Source organism: Oncorhynchus mykiss, chromosome 13, assembly GCF_013265735.2.
Source record: "Oncorhynchus mykiss isolate Arlee chromosome 13, USDA_OmykA_1.1, whole genome shotgun sequence".
Classification (NCBI taxonomy): Eukaryota; Metazoa; Chordata; class Actinopteri; order Salmoniformes; family Salmonidae; genus Oncorhynchus; species Oncorhynchus mykiss.
In genome coordinates, this window is record NC_048577.1 from 56110977 (window position 1) to 56127820 (window position 16844).

General features: G+C 42.0%; 3 protein-coding genes across 8 annotated transcripts in view; 2 read left to right on the forward strand and 1 right to left on the reverse strand.

Annotated features, from left to right (window-relative positions):
* Positions 1 to 12608, forward strand: part of LOC110538788 (brain protein I3) — a 698720-nt gene extending 686112 nt beyond the window's left edge. For 2 of the 4 annotated variants that reach the window (XR_005035607.1, XR_005035606.1), the window contains exon 5: positions 9513 to 12608. The gene's annotated coding sequence lies outside the window, so the exon portion shown is untranslated. The remainder of the gene's footprint in view (positions 1 to 9512) is intronic. The other 2 variants (XR_005035608.1, XR_005035609.1) reach the window with 2 other exon arrangements.
* Positions 3187 to 10469, forward strand: LOC110486855 (brain protein I3). Of its 2 annotated transcripts, none has more exons than XM_036941585.1 (3): positions 3187 to 3817; positions 4208 to 4325; positions 8434 to 8509. In XM_036941585.1, exons 1-3 carry the CDS (start codon positions 3652 to 3654, stop codon positions 8486 to 8488), a joined length of 339 nt encoding a protein of 112 aa, XP_036797480.1. In that variant the 5' UTR covers positions 3187 to 3651; the 3' UTR covers positions 8489 to 8509. The 2 variants fall into 2 exon arrangements, with proteins under 2 accessions (XP_036797480.1, XP_021414357.1); XM_021558682.2 differs by lacking the exon at positions 8434 to 8509 and adding an exon at positions 8561 to 10469 and having other exon boundaries at positions 3191 to 3817.
* Positions 12609 to 14313: 1705 nt separating the features above from the next.
* LOC110539043 (brain-specific angiogenesis inhibitor 1-associated protein 2-like protein 1) overlaps positions 14314 to 16844 on the reverse strand; it is a 78521-nt gene continuing 75990 nt past the window's right edge. For both annotated transcript variants that reach the window (XM_036941588.1, XM_036941587.1), the window contains one exon: positions 14314 to 15659. In XM_036941588.1, coding sequence (XP_036797483.1) covers positions 15587 to 15659 — 73 coding nt within the window. In that variant the 3' untranslated portion in view covers positions 14314 to 15586. The remainder of the gene's footprint in view (positions 15660 to 16844) is intronic.

Consider the following 16844-nt stretch of genomic DNA (forward strand, 5'->3'; position numbering starts at 1 on the left):
GATACTCGGATTGGCTGACATTCTGCAGGTGTCCCGAATCTCGTCTTTTGATTGGACAAACTGCGTGGGCTTGTATATTTTTCCGACGGCTACAGCTGTTTGACGGAGAAGTGGAGAGACGCGCACATATCGGAATCTTAATTATTGATTCCGCACAAGTTAGGTGTAAATAATTAAACAGTAGGTAGGTTTTAGTTGACTCATATCATCATATCATAATCACGATATTTGCATGCCCAATGTCTTCAAATAGACCATGGGGCAATATTTGTTATTGTTAGTGAGCTACTACAGTGACATGATAGTTATTTTGTTTTAGGCTACACTCTTTATCAAATTGGGAGACTATATCAATATAGTAATATATCAATATAGTAATAGGAATTGTGACAACACAAGAAAAAGGCAGTGGAACTGGCGTCGAGGTCCAGAGTTGAGTTTGAAGGCCTTGATATTTTTATTTAACTAGGCAGGTCAGTTAAGAACAAATTCTTATTTTCAATGACGGCCTAGGAACAGGGGCAGAACGACAGATTTGTACCTTGTCAGCTCGGGGGTTTGAACTTGAAACCTTCCTAGTCCAACGCTCTAACCACTAGGTTACCCTGCCCACCAGGAAGGTAGAGTTTGTACCTTCATATAGGCCTAGTGTTGCCACTCTGCATGCAATTAATTCCATAGGGCATGCCTATTATGTATAAATATAATAAGCATTATATTATGAGCTGTATGCCTAACGTTACATTTGGTCATACAGCATGTAATAATTGTTGTGCAGAAGATGATTTAGGTGAGATAAACCAATACTGTTGTGTGGGTCTAATTTAGTACAAAGTTTGAATAATAGCCTAATATGCATACATTTTCCAATACTAGAGAGAAGTTCTTGCTACAGCACAGCGCTGGAGGTTTATATTTTGATGGGTTGGCACTTTAAGAAGCGCTGGGTGCGTTTGAGTGGTAAGGCTAAGGCAGTGGTCAACCCTTTCTAAGTCAAGATCACTTTCTGAGTCAAAATGCCGAGATCTACCGCTCTGATTTTTTATTTACATGACTTAAAAAATGTAAGCCTATGCAACATTAACCAATTAATAGCAGTACTGTAGCAATGAGGCTGTGTGGTAAGCTATAGGACCAATACATTATCACCACATACTGGCTTTGCTTGAATTTGCCAGTGTTGTTCTGGACATTTAAAAAAATATATATTTCAAAATGTGAGGTAGTGTATATGATCACACCGGTAATAGATCCATTGTTGTATTAATTGTGAGGCACTGCTGAGTGAGCAGACATTTAAATAATTAGCTTTTTATTTTACTGGGCTGATGGTGCCTGCATCTGATGGTCAGTCTCAGCGGAGGGAGAGAGCAGCAGACTGAGGGTCCGTTTCTCAACATCCCTCCGCTCTCCCTTTCCTCCACTGACACTGGCCAAAAAGAGGCACTGTTTTCCAGCTGTTGGCGAAACTCGAGTCGCACCACAATATTTCTGCCTCATGCACAAATTCATGTTGTTACTCCTATGAACAGAGAACGTGAAATATTCCTTGATATTAAAAAAGACCCAAGCCGCTAATAATAATAAAAAAACAACCCAAGCCTATAGATACACTTCCCTACTCATTCATTACTGCTGCACTGCTTGTTGTAGAGCTAATTGGAAATAGGAAAAACGCGCATTTTATGGGTTATAAAAATGTTTAATACAAAGTGTGGACAGTGCTGAGTAAGAACTTAAACTCACTCATAAAAACAGCAGCTCTTTGCTGTATTCGTTGACGGTCTCTCTATAGTCCTTGTTTTAAACGTTTTGAAATCTCACAGTATCAACTTTGCCGTAGCTTTCTATAATGCATCCTAAAATGCTGTGCAGACTTGGTCATCTGAGCAATCTGATTGGCCAGCGGTGGTATAGTGCACTTGATTTCCTCTCCAGGCCCACCAGGAAGGTAGAGTTTGTACCTTCAGACACATGAAATGACAACAGTTTGCCAACCCGGCGCGCAGGGCAGCTGAATTGGCTGCACCTACCACCAACAGCCCGAAACTAATAAAAGAAAATAGGATCACAAGGCTTTATTGTTTTTTTTTTTTTACAGAAATGTTTGGCGATCGACTAGAAATGCCTTGGAGATCGAGAATTCGCGATCGACTGGTTGGTGACCACTGGGATATGGCAACCGACTCTAGACGAAATTCGAGAAGTGAAGTCTGGGGAATTGCATCTGCGAAAGCCGAAAGTTGGACACTAAATGTGGTTTTCCAACAGCAAGGCTCAGATCAACATGGCAGTGTTGCCATTATTTAAAAAAGGTTTTCTTTATAATGTTGAAATAAACATGTATCTAACCCCCATAGCACACACTCATCAACTGAAATCATAATATAATATTATGTGTGTATATTGTACAGTCAATTAGTGAGAGAGAACCTCAAATATCCCATTTATTTGTATACTGTAAAACTTAAATTACACACAGCCTCAAATAGCCCCCTGTCCCTTTTCATAGCCAGCAGGGCAACTTAACACATTAGAGCAAAGGTCTAAATTAATGGCTTACTAGTTTACCATAAATGTTTTAAGGTGTAATGTTTGATTTGTTACATTACCTAAATTAATTACATTAACTAAATCAGTAAGGACTTTCGCCCTCTTGTGGCGAAAGTAGGAACTGCCGAAAATGCACAGTCAAAGATGATAATTATTCTGTCAAGCACATTTTTTTTTAATAGAGGCAATTTAAGACAAAAGAAACGTGACACATTGTGTCAATTATAACACATTAGTGCAGGATATTAAGATTGATTAAAATGCTGGAAGTGAACGCTGGAATTAAACAATTAACTATGCAAATATGCAAAAGCAGTGTGCCTGGTCCAAATAAGCACCTGTTGTGTTCAGTAATTTAAGCAAATAAACACCCGGGCTATTAATTGAAGTTTTATGGTATATCACCTGTACACACAACTTGTTAAATAGGTTCCTGTTTCAGTCATGTCTTTGAACACGTTTGCATGGGTAAAAAACAACAACATCCAAATGATTGGTTGACCTATGCAGGCGATGGTTGCATGAAGAACAACTGCAAAAACTTGCAGTCAAAACTTCATAAGCACAAGTCAGACAATTTGTACACCCAGAATGCAACAGACTTTGGTCACCGACTTGACAAATGTGATCTGCTCGAACGCGCCCCTTTTCTCCGCACATAGGCGTTCCGGAGCGCATCACATGATTTGAGTCTTGTGACAATCCAGACAGAAAGGGAAAACGAGTTTCGAGTTTACAACTGTTTTTTTGTGTGCTCTAGAGTGATAGGAGAGGTTCTTTTGACAAAAAATGACATAATGAGGTGATAAGATGGCGATATTTTAGACATTTCCCTCTTTTTTAAATAAGCATCCTCCCTTTAGACTGAAGAGTCCGCGAGTGTTTCGGGTGGTGCAGTCAGGGACAAAGTTGGCACATGGAGAGAGGCGATAACTTAAATTTTTGCGCGTCGTGTTTTCTTAGTTTTTTTTTACCCATCCGTGCCTGCAAAAGTCGTATGACTCGAGGCAACACCGACTAAGTAAATCCAATTTGTGTGGGAAGAAGAGGGCCAGCCAAGGCAAAGAAAGCGAAAGATAACTTGAGGACGCAACAGATATGGACAGCAAACCTCTTCTCCAAGACCGTCCTCCCGCTTATGCTAACGTCGTCCCGGGGGCGTATGAATATGGCCAGCAGCACAATTATGGAGCTATCCCCGCCCCAACCCCTGCACCCCCGGGCTTTCAACAGCCGCCGCCATATCAGTACCCCACTGGCCCAGGCAAGTAGATCACATTGTAGGGTTGTTACCTAACGTCCAAAGCTAGCTCCTGAACTATGACGTCGTTACGCGCCGATAACGTAACTTTTTTATTTTAAGTTGCATGAACTTGCTGACATTTATAGAGTAGCTTCCACAATGTAGACTGTAATACCAATACAAATTTGGATGGATGCTTATATTTATCATATTTCACACATGTACAAGTGTGTATTAGAGTTGTCTATGCTCTGTACAGGGTACTGGGTTCGTTATCTTACCAGTGGCAAATACTGTATAATCCCTTGCCTCTCTTGGCTGACTGAAACGGAAACTGACTCATGACTTCCCCTTGTAGTTCAGATCTTGCCTAATTCAACCTCAAACTCCTCTCCCCTTGTCCTACCACAGGGTTCCAAGAAGGCCCCAGTGCACAGATGGGCCCAGCCATAGCCCAGCAGCCCTACCCTGGCACATACACCATCATCCAGCCCTCCGTGGTGGTGGTGGGGGGCTGCCCAGCCTGCAGGTGAGACACCAGCCCCAAACAACACACGCATAGTGGGGAAGCATACTGTATGTTGGGGGGAGGCACATAATTCAGTACAACAGTATTGTATCTATGGAGGGGGCACAGAATCCAGTACAACAGTATTGTATCTATGGAGGGGGCACATAATTCAGTACAACAGTATTGTATCTATGGAGGGGGCACAGAATTCAGTACAACAGTATTGTATCTATGGAGGGGGCACAGCATTCAGTACAACAGTATTGTATCTATGGAGGGGGGGGACTGTCTGCATTTCTGGCAGCCTTCAATTCAGTCTTATTGTTTTATTATATGTTAGTAAAGTAACCTTTGACTGCTCAGTTCAAATCACATTTTATAGGTCACATACACATTTAACAGATGTTATTGTGGGTGTAATGAAATGCTGATCTTCCTAGCTACAACAGTAGCTAACAATTCACAACAATACACACATCTCAAAGTAAAATAATGGAATGAAGAAATATATAAATATTAAGAGGAGTTGGTTGACATCACAGGATGCACAACATATGATGTCACCAGCTTCTGTTATGGTCTATCTTTTTGAGAGAGAAAAAACATAGAAACCTGCTGTTTTCACATATGTTGACGTTGGGGTGATGCTGGAGATGACAAATGAGTTTGGAAAGTGTTGAAATGTTCCATTAAGCTGTTGTCACAGAGCTGAACTCTCTGAAAGCCACAGGGGGGAGTAATGCTATAACAAGCGTGTAACTAAGGTGATTTAGAAGGAAGAACATTGTTTGAAACCTTGAGATGAACCACAGTTGAAGGGGGGACCAGATTTGTAGTCGGTGCATGTGACATACAATTTGATCTGATTTGGGAGAAGGTGTAGGGTCTGCCAAACCAAGACGAATCAGTAGACTAATCTGCCATCAAGGAAAGCCTTGTCAATCAATAGTGTTCCTGTGGTGAACACGTGGTTTCCTGTGGTGAACACGTGGTTTCCATGTGTCAAATGCCGGTTGTCTTCTGCTCCATCTGTGTCTAAAGGGTGTTCCACAGCATAGCTACATGTGAGCGTCATGGTAACAGTATTACACTGCACTGTAGGCAGGCAGGCAGGCCTAGCACACACTAAAGCTGCTGCTGTAGGGTAAAGCTTCATTTCGAGAGTGACCGCAGTGGTTTCAATTTGTCTGATACAACATCCTCTCAGTGTCCGTTGCTTGGAACACAGACGTGTGACAGGAGAGAGGAAGTTGATTGACTGTATGATGCTCTTGAAGGTCAAACGTTATCATGAGTCAACGTGGTCTTGTATGAAAAATGGTCAGGGTCGTGTTCTTTAGGTCATACAATGGAAAACGTTTGTCCTAATAAACATTTAAATGTTTTGCAACGGAAAAGGAGTGTTTCTTATTGGACAAGTCGAGGTAGTCCGTTCCTGTTTGTCTGTTTTATTCCATTTGGTGCCTAATGAACATGACCCATTAGCTGTAGTGTCCGTCTTGTGTTGATTTAGTAAAAATATTTTAAAAAATTCACATTTAGTGTTTTTAAAATGAACATATTAGTCTAATTGATGATAGAATACACTAATGGCACGTTTACATTGAGACTTTAAACCAGTGTTTGGTGTAAATACAGACTTGTTTTCACTTCTGAGGCCTGGACTACAAAGTCAAATAATAGAGCCTGATTTCTAGGAGTGTTAGATTGACAGTAGAGGGAGATGGCTTGTTTTAGTTTGTCACCACTAGATTGACAGTAGAGGGAGATGGCTTGTTTTAGTTTGTCACCACTAGATTGACAGTAGAGGGAGATGGCTTGTTTTAGTTTGTCACCACTAGATTGACAGTAGAGGGAGATGGCTTGTTTTAGTTTGTCACCACTAGATTGACAGTAGAGGGAGATGGCTTGTTTTAGTTTGTTACCACTAGATTGACAGTAGAGGGAGATGGCTTGTTTTAGTTTGTCACCACTAGATTGACAGTAGAGGGAGATGGCTTGTTTTAGTTTGTCACCACTAGATTGACAGTAGAGGGGCTTGTTTTAGTTTGTCACCACTAGATTGACAGTAGAGGGGCTTGTTTTAGTTTGTCACCACTAGATTGACAGTAGAGGGGCTTGTTTTAGTTTGTCACCACTAGATTGACAGTAGAGGGAGATGGCTTGTTTTAGTTTGTCACCACTAGATTGACAGTAGAGGGAGACGGCTTGTTTTAGTTTGTCACCACTAGATTGACAGTAGAGGGAGACGGCTTGTTTTAGTTTGTCACCACTAGATTGACAGTAGAGGGGCTTGTTTTAGTTTGTCACCACTAGATTGACAGTAGAGGGAGATGGCTTGTTTTAGTTTGTCACCACTAGATTGACAGTAGAGGGAGATGGCTTGTTTTAGTTTGTCACCACTAGATTGACAGTAGAGGGAGATGGCTTGTTTTAGTTTGTCACCACTAGATTGACAGTAGAGGGAGATGGCTTGTTTTAGTTTGTCACCACTAGATTGACAGTAGAGGGAGATGGCTTGTTTTAGTTTGTCACCACTAGATTGACAGTAGAGGGAGATGGCTTGTTTTAGTTTGTCACCACAAGATTGACAGTAGAGGGGCTTGTTTTAGTTTGTTACCACTAGATTGACAGTAGAGGGGCTTGTTTTAGTTTGTCACCACTAGATTGACAGTAGAGGGAGATGGCTTGTTTTAGTTTGTCACCACTAGATTGACAGTAGAGGGAGACGGCTTGTTTTAGTTTGTCACCACTAGATTGACAGTAGAGGGAGACGGCTTGTTTTAGTTTGTCACCACTAGATTGACAGTAGAGGGAGACGGCTTGTTTTAGTTTGTCACCACTAGATTGACAGTAGAGGGAGACGGCTTGTTTTAGTTTGTCACCACTAGATTGACAGTAGAGGGAGATGGCTTGTTTTAGTTTGTCACCACTAGATTGACAGTAGAGGGAGACGGCTTGTTTTAGTTTGTCACCACTATTTGCATTGCCAGGTTCACTAAAGGGTTCTAGTCCAGTTTGTGGCCTTGACACACTCTGATACTCAGCTGATAAGCAGTGGTGGTGTAAACACACCCATGACATGTACATGGCACACAGCAGGGCAGGTGCAGGCAACACACACAGCAGGAAAAACGTCAAAGTCCACACTACATTTGCGCTCCACCTCTTGTTGCTCACATTTTTTCTGTCCACCATTTCTTCTAGAAACGGTTCTAACTAGAGGAAGTACAGCTACAACTGGAAGTTAACTTTTTTCGTAGTAGGTTAGGAGACTTAGGTTAAGGTTAGGCAAAGGGTTGGGGCTGGCTAAAATGCTCTCCTAACCTGCTGTAAAAAGTAACTTCTGGTAGCTGCACTCCCTCTAGTCACAAGGCTGATTGAAATACAGTGTTTGTCTGATTGGAACACACCAGGATGTGATTGTGATGGGCCAGTAGGTGTATAGTGTAATCACTACAGTTCAACATCTAGACATATTTGGGTCTATACAATGTAGATTTCCTCTAAGGGGAGTTGACAGATGTATTGGACGTGATGCTAGTCAGCCAACATGTGGAGTCATAAGACCAGACAGTAGTTCCTGCTAGCTGTTAACCCCTGCAGCTCTGTTCCTTCTAGTAGCCACTCTGTTCAGGGGAACCCACAGTTAACTCTCCATGTGATTCCCCAGGTCACACAGTGAGACCACAATGTGCCTTTAGACCACACAGTGTTATGATTATGTCACGGCTCATACATCTAATAGCACTGCATCTCCAACACGATTACCATGGGAACCTAGAAAGCCCAGAGTCACAATGACTGCTAGAAAGTATAGACTACTTATTATTCTCTCTCATTATTAGTTATTTGTCCTGTGGCGACTTGACACACAACAACAACAGAATGGTTCAATCTCTACACCAATAGGTGCTCCTTTTCCTGCTCGTGGTTTTTGGGAGGTGGTTGCATTGACCAGAGTTTTCTCAGTCCTAAAAAATGCTTTCTGGGGTGGATGGGAATTTAGTTGCTAATTGGTGAGTTACATTTTTTTTGCTTGAATGTTACGTATATGATCATTTTTAAATAACTTATCTCATAAAACCACACATCCTTACTTATTGGCAAACATGTTTTTGCTCAGGTGGCCCTTTTTTTGCTGGAGAGCATCACCAGAGGAGAGCATCACCAGAGGATAGCATCACCAGAGGAGAGCATCACCAGAGGCCAACATTCTATCTCTTTAATGTGCTTCTTCATCTTTTTTTCAGAGTGGGCGTGCTGGAGGATGACTTCACCTGTCTGGGGATCATGTGTGCCGTCTTCTTCTTCCCCCTGGGGATCCTCTTCTGCCTGGCACTGCGCCAGAGGAGATGCCCCAACTGTGGCGCCACCTTCGGGTAGAAGGACCCACCTGCAGCTCGTCCTCTCAGCCCAGCTGGATCTTATAACTTTGTTGTTTATAATTATTACACACTGAGAATGCCAGGTATTTTCTATACAACGATTAAGTAGTCGCCACAATGAACTTCTAGCCAGCCATTAATTCTGATATGATAGAGGTGCATGTGAAAACCTACATTTGTACATGGTAGAATATACATTGGTAGTATTATCTAGTGAAGAAGCCTGATCTTTGTCCATCTACAGCTGGTGCCTTTATTACGCTATAGAGCAGAAAACAGACAGGGGCCATATTCCACAAAGCGTATCAGAAAATATCCTGGATCCTGTTTTAAGACAAAAAAAAGCTCCCAGCTCAGAGTAGGTTTTATGAGGATAAGTTACTGCTCAGACAGACTCTGAGCCAGGAGAAAAATCAACTCAAAAGTTTCTCTGTTGGTAATCACCACAGTCTGAGGTACCACAAAAGAAGGATAGTGATGATGCTCATTGACATTGTTGCAAATGATGAGGAATAACCAATCAGGACGAGGCACTGACAGCTGTACAGCTTCAGACAACTACGGGGAATGTTGCAGGGGTAAAACGTGTGATATCATCTGCCTGACACCATCACTTTGTCTACTTTTAATTTACCCTAATATGTTGGTTTGCATATGTTTAGAATAATGTGATGGGAATATTGCACTGAATCAGTTTGACAGTTAAAATATGAACGTTATGTCAGCACTCTTCTGTTCAACAAATCTAAGGCATCAAGTCACTTGCCGATAATGTTGCATAACGCATTTCAAAAAGGTCTAGTTTTACCCAACACAGAGTTAATATAGACTGTAGATGTCCAACCCATAGACACGGCTAGTTTTACCCAACACAAAGTTAATATAGACTGTAGATGCCCAACCCATAGACACGGCTAGTTTTACCCAACACAGAGTTAATATAGACTGTAGATGTTTTACCCAACACAGCGTTAATATAGACTGTAGATGCCCAACCCATAGACACGGCTAGTTTTACCCAACACAGTTAATATAGACTGTAGATGTCCATCCCATGGACATCGCTAGTTTTACCCAACACAGAGTTAATATAGACTGTAGATGCCCAACCCATAGACACGGCTAGTTTTACCCAACACAGAGTTAATATAGACTGTAGATGTCCAACCCATAGACACGGCTAGTTTTACCCAACACAAAGTTAATATAGACTGTAGATGCCCAACCCATAGACACGGCTAGTTTTACCCAACACAAAGTTAATATAGACTGTAGATGCCCAAACCATAGACACGGCTAGTTTTACCCAACACAAAGTTAATATAGACTGTAGATGCCCAACCCATAGACACGGCTAGTTTTACCCAACACAAAGTTAATATAGACTGTAGATGTCCAACCCATAGACACGGCTAGTTTTACCCAACACAAAGTTAATATAGACTGTAGATGCCCAACCCATAGACACGGCTAGTTTTACCCAACACAAAGTTAATATAGACTGTAGATGCCCAAACCATAGACACGGCTAGTTTTACCCAACACAAAGTTAATATAGACTGTAGATGCCCAACCCATAGACACGGCTAGTTTTACCCAACACAGAGTTAATATAGACTGTAGATGTCCAACCCATAGACACGGCTAGTTTTACCCAACACAGAGTTAATATAGACTGTAGATGTCCAACCCATAGACACGGCTAGTTTTACCCAACACAAAGTTAATATAGACTGTAGATGTCCAACCCATAGACACGGCTAGTTTTACCCAACACAGAGTTAATATAGACTGTAGATGTCCAACCCATAGACACGGCTAGTTTTACCCAACACAGAGTTAATATAGACTGTAGATGCCCAACCCATAGACACGGCTAGTTTTACCCAACACAAAGTTAATATAGACTGTAGATGTCCAACCCATAGACACGGCTAGTTTTAACATGATATTGCGCTCCAAAGGGATAACTTTAAATGACATGTAGGTTCATGAAATAATTGAAAGAGAACTGTGTGATTGTTTATTAGCCTAGTGGTTGTGAGTATTTAGGCTGTCGTGTGAATGAAGCCTTGTGAAATCATTGTCAAAAGTACAAGGTGTACATTATTATGGGTTGATTGTTTGATATTTCTATATGTTCTTTCACCTCCAAAGCAGCAGCCTGTCTATGGCACAGGAAGCCCTGCCTTTTTCTATTACCAAGACACCTGTTGGTAACTCTGGCTGGTTAGGACAGCTCATGAGGTCTCCTAAATATCTCTTGACTAGGTGGGGGACTGTTATGACTAAAGAAGCTTCCTGCATAGCTTTTATTTTTACCCATAAGAGTAGGAGTAAAATGTCTCCTAGCACCTACGACCAAATGTTTTACTCTGAGATGCTTTGTGGATACGGCCCCGAGGCGCATATTCAACAAGTGCATCCGAGTAGGAGATCTAGGATCAGGTCCTCCCTGTCCATATAAACCTTGTGCATTATGATTTAAAAGCCAAACTGATCCTAGAGGCTCTTTGTGATATAGGCCCAGAAAGGGATTGTGATCATTATGTGGCTGAAGACGTGGATCAATAACAAATCATTTACTTGATAGAATTCCTTTGTTTTGTCATGTTCAATCAAACGGAGGCACAAGTAGATTTTGTGCTCGATGTTAAATTCCAATTGCGCCACACCTGGGAATTGTTCAGTTCTGCCACTTCTGAAGCGCCTTCTGTTTCATGTAGTCACATTTTAGGATTAATTATGTATTTTTTAAAGGAGACTCATTACTTTGGGAAATGGTTCGTCACTATACAGGTATATGACTATAAGGAAATGACCCATTGAGCGAGAGCCTCTTTAAGCAACCCTTTTGAACCTCTGTTTTGAAGCCTTTGAGAATGCTGCCCCCACTCAGTCTGGGCCAGTGTCGCAGAGAATATCTTTTCCCAGCTCGACTCTGGCTGGGGGAGGGTTTTAAACGTAACACTGAGACATCAGCTGTCCCGAACTCAGACATGTAAAATTTGTCATTGAGCTGTTGTCTGTTCTGGTTTCTTTTTATTCTGGGGCCATGTCATATTTTCACAGGTATGATTCTGATTGATGGCTTTTATATAGGTCTGCAGACCTCAGCGTTTCTTATTGGACAAGACCAGGTAGTCCCTCCCTGTTTCAGTCCATTTTCTACCGTTTGCTACCTAATGAATAGGGGTCTCTGTTCCAGTATCCTTTAATGTCACTATAGCATACCACTTAGAATGTATGTCCAATAATGTATGTCCAATAAACATGTACGTTCTAAGTAGTGTGTAAATCTGGACATAGGTTGAAGTGTCCTACACCCAGGTCCTACACAGGAGTACACCCAGGTCCTACACAGGAGTTCACCCAGGCCCTACACAGGAGTTCACCCAGGCCCTACACAGGAGTTCACCCAGGCCCTACACAGGCTCTGCAGGAGTTCACCCAGGCCCTACACAGGAGTTCACCCAGGCCCTACACAGGAGTTCACCCAGGCCCTACACAGGCTCTGCAGGAGTTCACCCAGGTCAAGTCGGGCACCACGTCTTTGACCTACAACCAAGCAGACTCAGCCAAGGGAGGGAGGAAAAGCATGCAGACAGTTTTTTGCATAATACAAGCAGGTTGACGTGTGTAATCTCTGGATAATCTGTAGCCATTTTAGTATTCTTCTCAGTGACAACTCAGCCTCCTGCAATCCTCCCAACAATAGACAATCAACCGAGAATGTCTCTATGTACCCATATGTCTCTCTACCACCAGTAGTTTATTGTCCATGTAATAAAATGGGGTCATATATTGGGGGTGTATTTGACATGGATCTGCTTTGAAACACTACGCACGCCATCATGATTGAGGTCCTTATTTTTTCTAAAAGAGTTATTGTAAATAAAGAACCATGAGTGCGGTACATGTCTCGGCTGATCTTTTAAAACTTTTCCTGGCCCGTATTCATAAAGCGTCTCGAAGTAGGAGTGCTGATCTAGGGTCAGGTCCCTCTTTCCATATAATCATATGGTCTAAACAGCTCAACTGACTCTAGACCAGTGCCCAATCACTTTGTAGAAGACAACACTGTTCCTGTTCAATTCAACCCCAGTTGTAACTAACCGGATTCCGTTTTTCAACCAGTTAATTATTAGAATCAGAGCTGACATCCAGAGTTGAACATGAATGTGATCTCTGCAAACATCTGGGAAATTGCCTTTAAAAGGTGTATTAACAGTGTGCCTTGGCTTGAAACCTGGCCTTTCTAGTCATGAAGTAACATATACTTATTGGCAGGTCATAACGTTTATAATTTAAACCTTTATTTAACCAGGCAAGTCAGTTAAGAACAAATTCTTATTTTCAATGACGGCCTAGAAACAGTGGGTTAACTGCCTGTTCAGGGGCAGAACAACAGATTTGTACCATGTCAGCTCGGGGGTTTGAACTTGCGGTTACTAGTCCAACGCTCTAACCACTAGGCTACCCAATAACAATTTATCACGACAAAGAGTTGAAATAAAGAGAAGACAAGCAGTAAAATATACTGACCAAAAATATAAATGCAACATGCAACAATTTCAAAGATGTTACAGTTCATATGAGGAAATCAGTCAATTTAAGTACATTCTTTAGGCCCTAAACTATGTATTTCACATGACTGGGAATACAGATATGCATCTGTTAGTTAAAGATATCTTTAAAAATAAAGGTAGGGGGTGTGGATCAGAAAACCAGTCAGTATCTGCTGGGACCACCATTTGTCTCATGCAGCGCGACACATCTCCATACATAGAGTTGATCAGGCTGTTGATTGTAGCTTGTGAAATATTGTCCCACTTCTTTTCAATGGCTGTGCGAAGTCGCTGAATATTGGTGGGAACTGGAACATTCTGTTGCACATGTCGATCCAGCGCGTCCCAAACATGCTCAATCGGTGACATGTCTGGTGAGTATGCAGACCATGGAAGAACTGGGACATTTTCAGCTTCTAGATATTGTATACAGAACCTTGCAACATGGGGCTGTGCATTATAATGCTGAAACATGAGGTGATGGCGGCGGATGAATGGCACGACAATGGGCTTCGGGATTTCATCACGGTATCTCTGTGCATTAAAATTGCCATCGATAAAATGTAATTGTGTTCATTGTCCGTAGCTTATGCCTGCCCATACCATAACCCCACCGCCACCATGGGACACACTGTTCACAACATTGACATCAACAAACCACTCGCCTACACGATGCCTCTGCAGTTGTGAGGCCGGTTGGGCATACTGCCAAATTCCCAAAAATGATGTTTGAGGCTGCTTATGGTAGAGAAATTGACATTTGATCTGGAAACAGTTCTGGTGGACATTCCTGCAGTCAGCATGCCAATTGCACGCTCCCTCTAAACTTGAGACATCTGTGGCATTGTGTTGTGACAAAACTCCACATTTTAAAGTGGTCTTTTATTGTACCCAGCACAAGGTCCACCTGTGTAGTGATCATGCTGTTAAATCAACTTCTTGATATGCCATACCTGTCAGGTGAATGGATTATTTTGGCAAAAGAGAAATGCTCACTAACAGGGATGTAAATACATTTGTGCACAACATTTGAGAGAAGTACGTTTTTTATGCATATGGAACATTTCTGGAATATTTTATTTCAGCTCATGAAACATGGGACCAACACTTTACATGCTGCGTTTACATTTTTGTTCAGTGTATATTTGTTTATTTTCATACAGCAACGTTCCAAACTCAGGGAGTAGGCAAGGCAGACCAAAGAAAAATGATCAAATTAGCCACTAGGTTGAAAATGCCTTCCATGAAGCATGAAGATAAAAGCAAAATGGCTGCACGGTCTATGGGAAGTTATGAGTTCCATTTAACCATGTCCTTTTAAAAATGGATGTCCACAGCACTACTGGCTCATATTCATTAGGAAACGTAAGGGAAAACGTTTTAAAACAGTTGATTTTTCCCTCAAAGGTTTCAGTCTGCTTTCTTCCGTTTGGTGCCTAATGAACATGACCCGGGCTACTTGAATAACAGACAGATGAGAGACGTTTCACAGAATGATTACTGTTGGTATATAGAGTTAAGGTAAACAGGTCTCACATCTTCCACTAGTAACAGCAGCACTGTATGAACACTTAACTGAAAAACCAATCAGCAAAATGACAATGACACACTCAACCAATCAAATTTGTTGTACACTTCTTGGAAGGAGTTGAGGGGGAAAAATGATGTGCGCTTCCCTTGAATGAGTATACTTCTATTCGACAGTCACTAAGCAGTTGGTCTTTAGTAATGATAGCAACAATGCAATTTTACATATCATATTCGAGATACATCAACAATAACGAGCAACGCTACCATAAGGACCTCTGTAAATTGTGATGCATAGGTCCCGTATTGCATACATTCATTTATCTACTGCCCTATGGCAACTAACATTTTTTGACGAGTGATTGAAGCAACAAAAAAAAGAGTCAGAAATACATTCTGATATTTCAACGGCCCAATCTCAGGCTTTCCTCGACTCCTTTTCACACACGCCCAGCGAGAACGCATGTAGTATGTCGCCACTCATCATCACCGACAAAAATAGGTCTAGAAAATCTATATATGTGCATCTGTTTACATAAATAAATCCTCCCACCTTCTCAGGGAGAGCGTTTGCAGCAGTAGGGCAACTGTGTATTAGACAATGTCATTTCTAATGGCATCTGTAGTAGTGAAATTACTGGATCTTCAGCACAGCAGCCCACAGTGTCAAGTTGTCCCGTACACTAGTGTCCGGCCCTGGGTCCATCCGCCTGGAGGAGGGGGGACAGCATGGGGTGATGCCCAGCTGGAGGTGCCGCTCCTGTGTAGAGGTGGACAGGAGGGTGGGTCTGGAGGTTTAGATGACTGGGCCTGAGCGGTCATTGGTGACTGTGGGACGTAGCTTGACTGCGGTGAACGGGTTCCCTCCCCTAAGGAGACAGACGGGTTAATGCTGGTGTGATGATTTTATGACACTTGGGCCCTATTTGAACCATCCTAACAATGGTAAATCTTAGCACTGGTGGTAACGTTACAGCTTTGGGGTGGGTCAAGAATACTTTAGCTATTTTCACAACCGGAATTATGGACACAGTAGGTGGCAGTGGCACAAACAGGCTGGGTCAATCAGAACGTGCTCCATGCCTAAATATGTGTTGCTTCAAGCTGGGTCAATCAGAACGTGCTCCATGCCTAAATATGTGTTGCTTCAAGTTGGGTCAATCAGAACGTGCTCCATGCCTAAATATGTGTTGCTTCAAGCTGGGTCAATCAGAACGTGCTCCATGCCTAAATATGTGTTGCTTCAAGCTGGGTCAATCAGAACGTGCTCCATGCCTAAATATGTGTTGCTTCAAGTTGTGTATTTATGGTATTTTATGTATTATGTTTTCATCAACTCCAATTCCAATGTTAGTCTGTTATAGCCTAGTTCATTAAATAGCCTGCCACATATTTTCTAAATATATTGAACATGTTTGCAGTCCACATTGTTCTAGTTGCATTGCTTCAATATGGAAAAACATTGTTAAACATAGGCTATAGCTGACATAGGGGCTAGGATATTTAATATAGGGGCTAGGCCATTTAATATAGGAGCTAGGATATTTAATATAGGGGCCAGGCCATTTAATATAGGAGCTAGGCCATTTAATATAGGGGCCAGGCCATTTAATATAGGGGCTAGGCCATTTAATATAGGGGCTAGGCCATTTAATATAGGGGCTAGGCCATTTAATATAGGGGCCAGGCCATTTAATATAGGGGCTAGGCCATTTAATATAGGGGCCAGGCCATTTAATATAGGGGCCAGGCCATTTAATATAGGGTCCAGGCCATTTAATATAGGGGCCAGGCCATTTAATATAGGGGCTAGGCCATTTAATATAGGGGCTAGGCCATTTAATATAGGGGCTAGGCCATTTAATATAGGGGCCAGGCCATTTAATATAGGGGCCAGGCCATTTAATATAGGGGCTAGGCCATTTAATATAGGGGCTAGGCCATTTAATATAGGGGCCAGGCCATTTAATATAGGGGCCAGGCCATTTAATATAGGGGCTAGGCCATTTAATATAGGGGCTAGGCCATTTAATATAGGGGCTAGGCCATTTAAT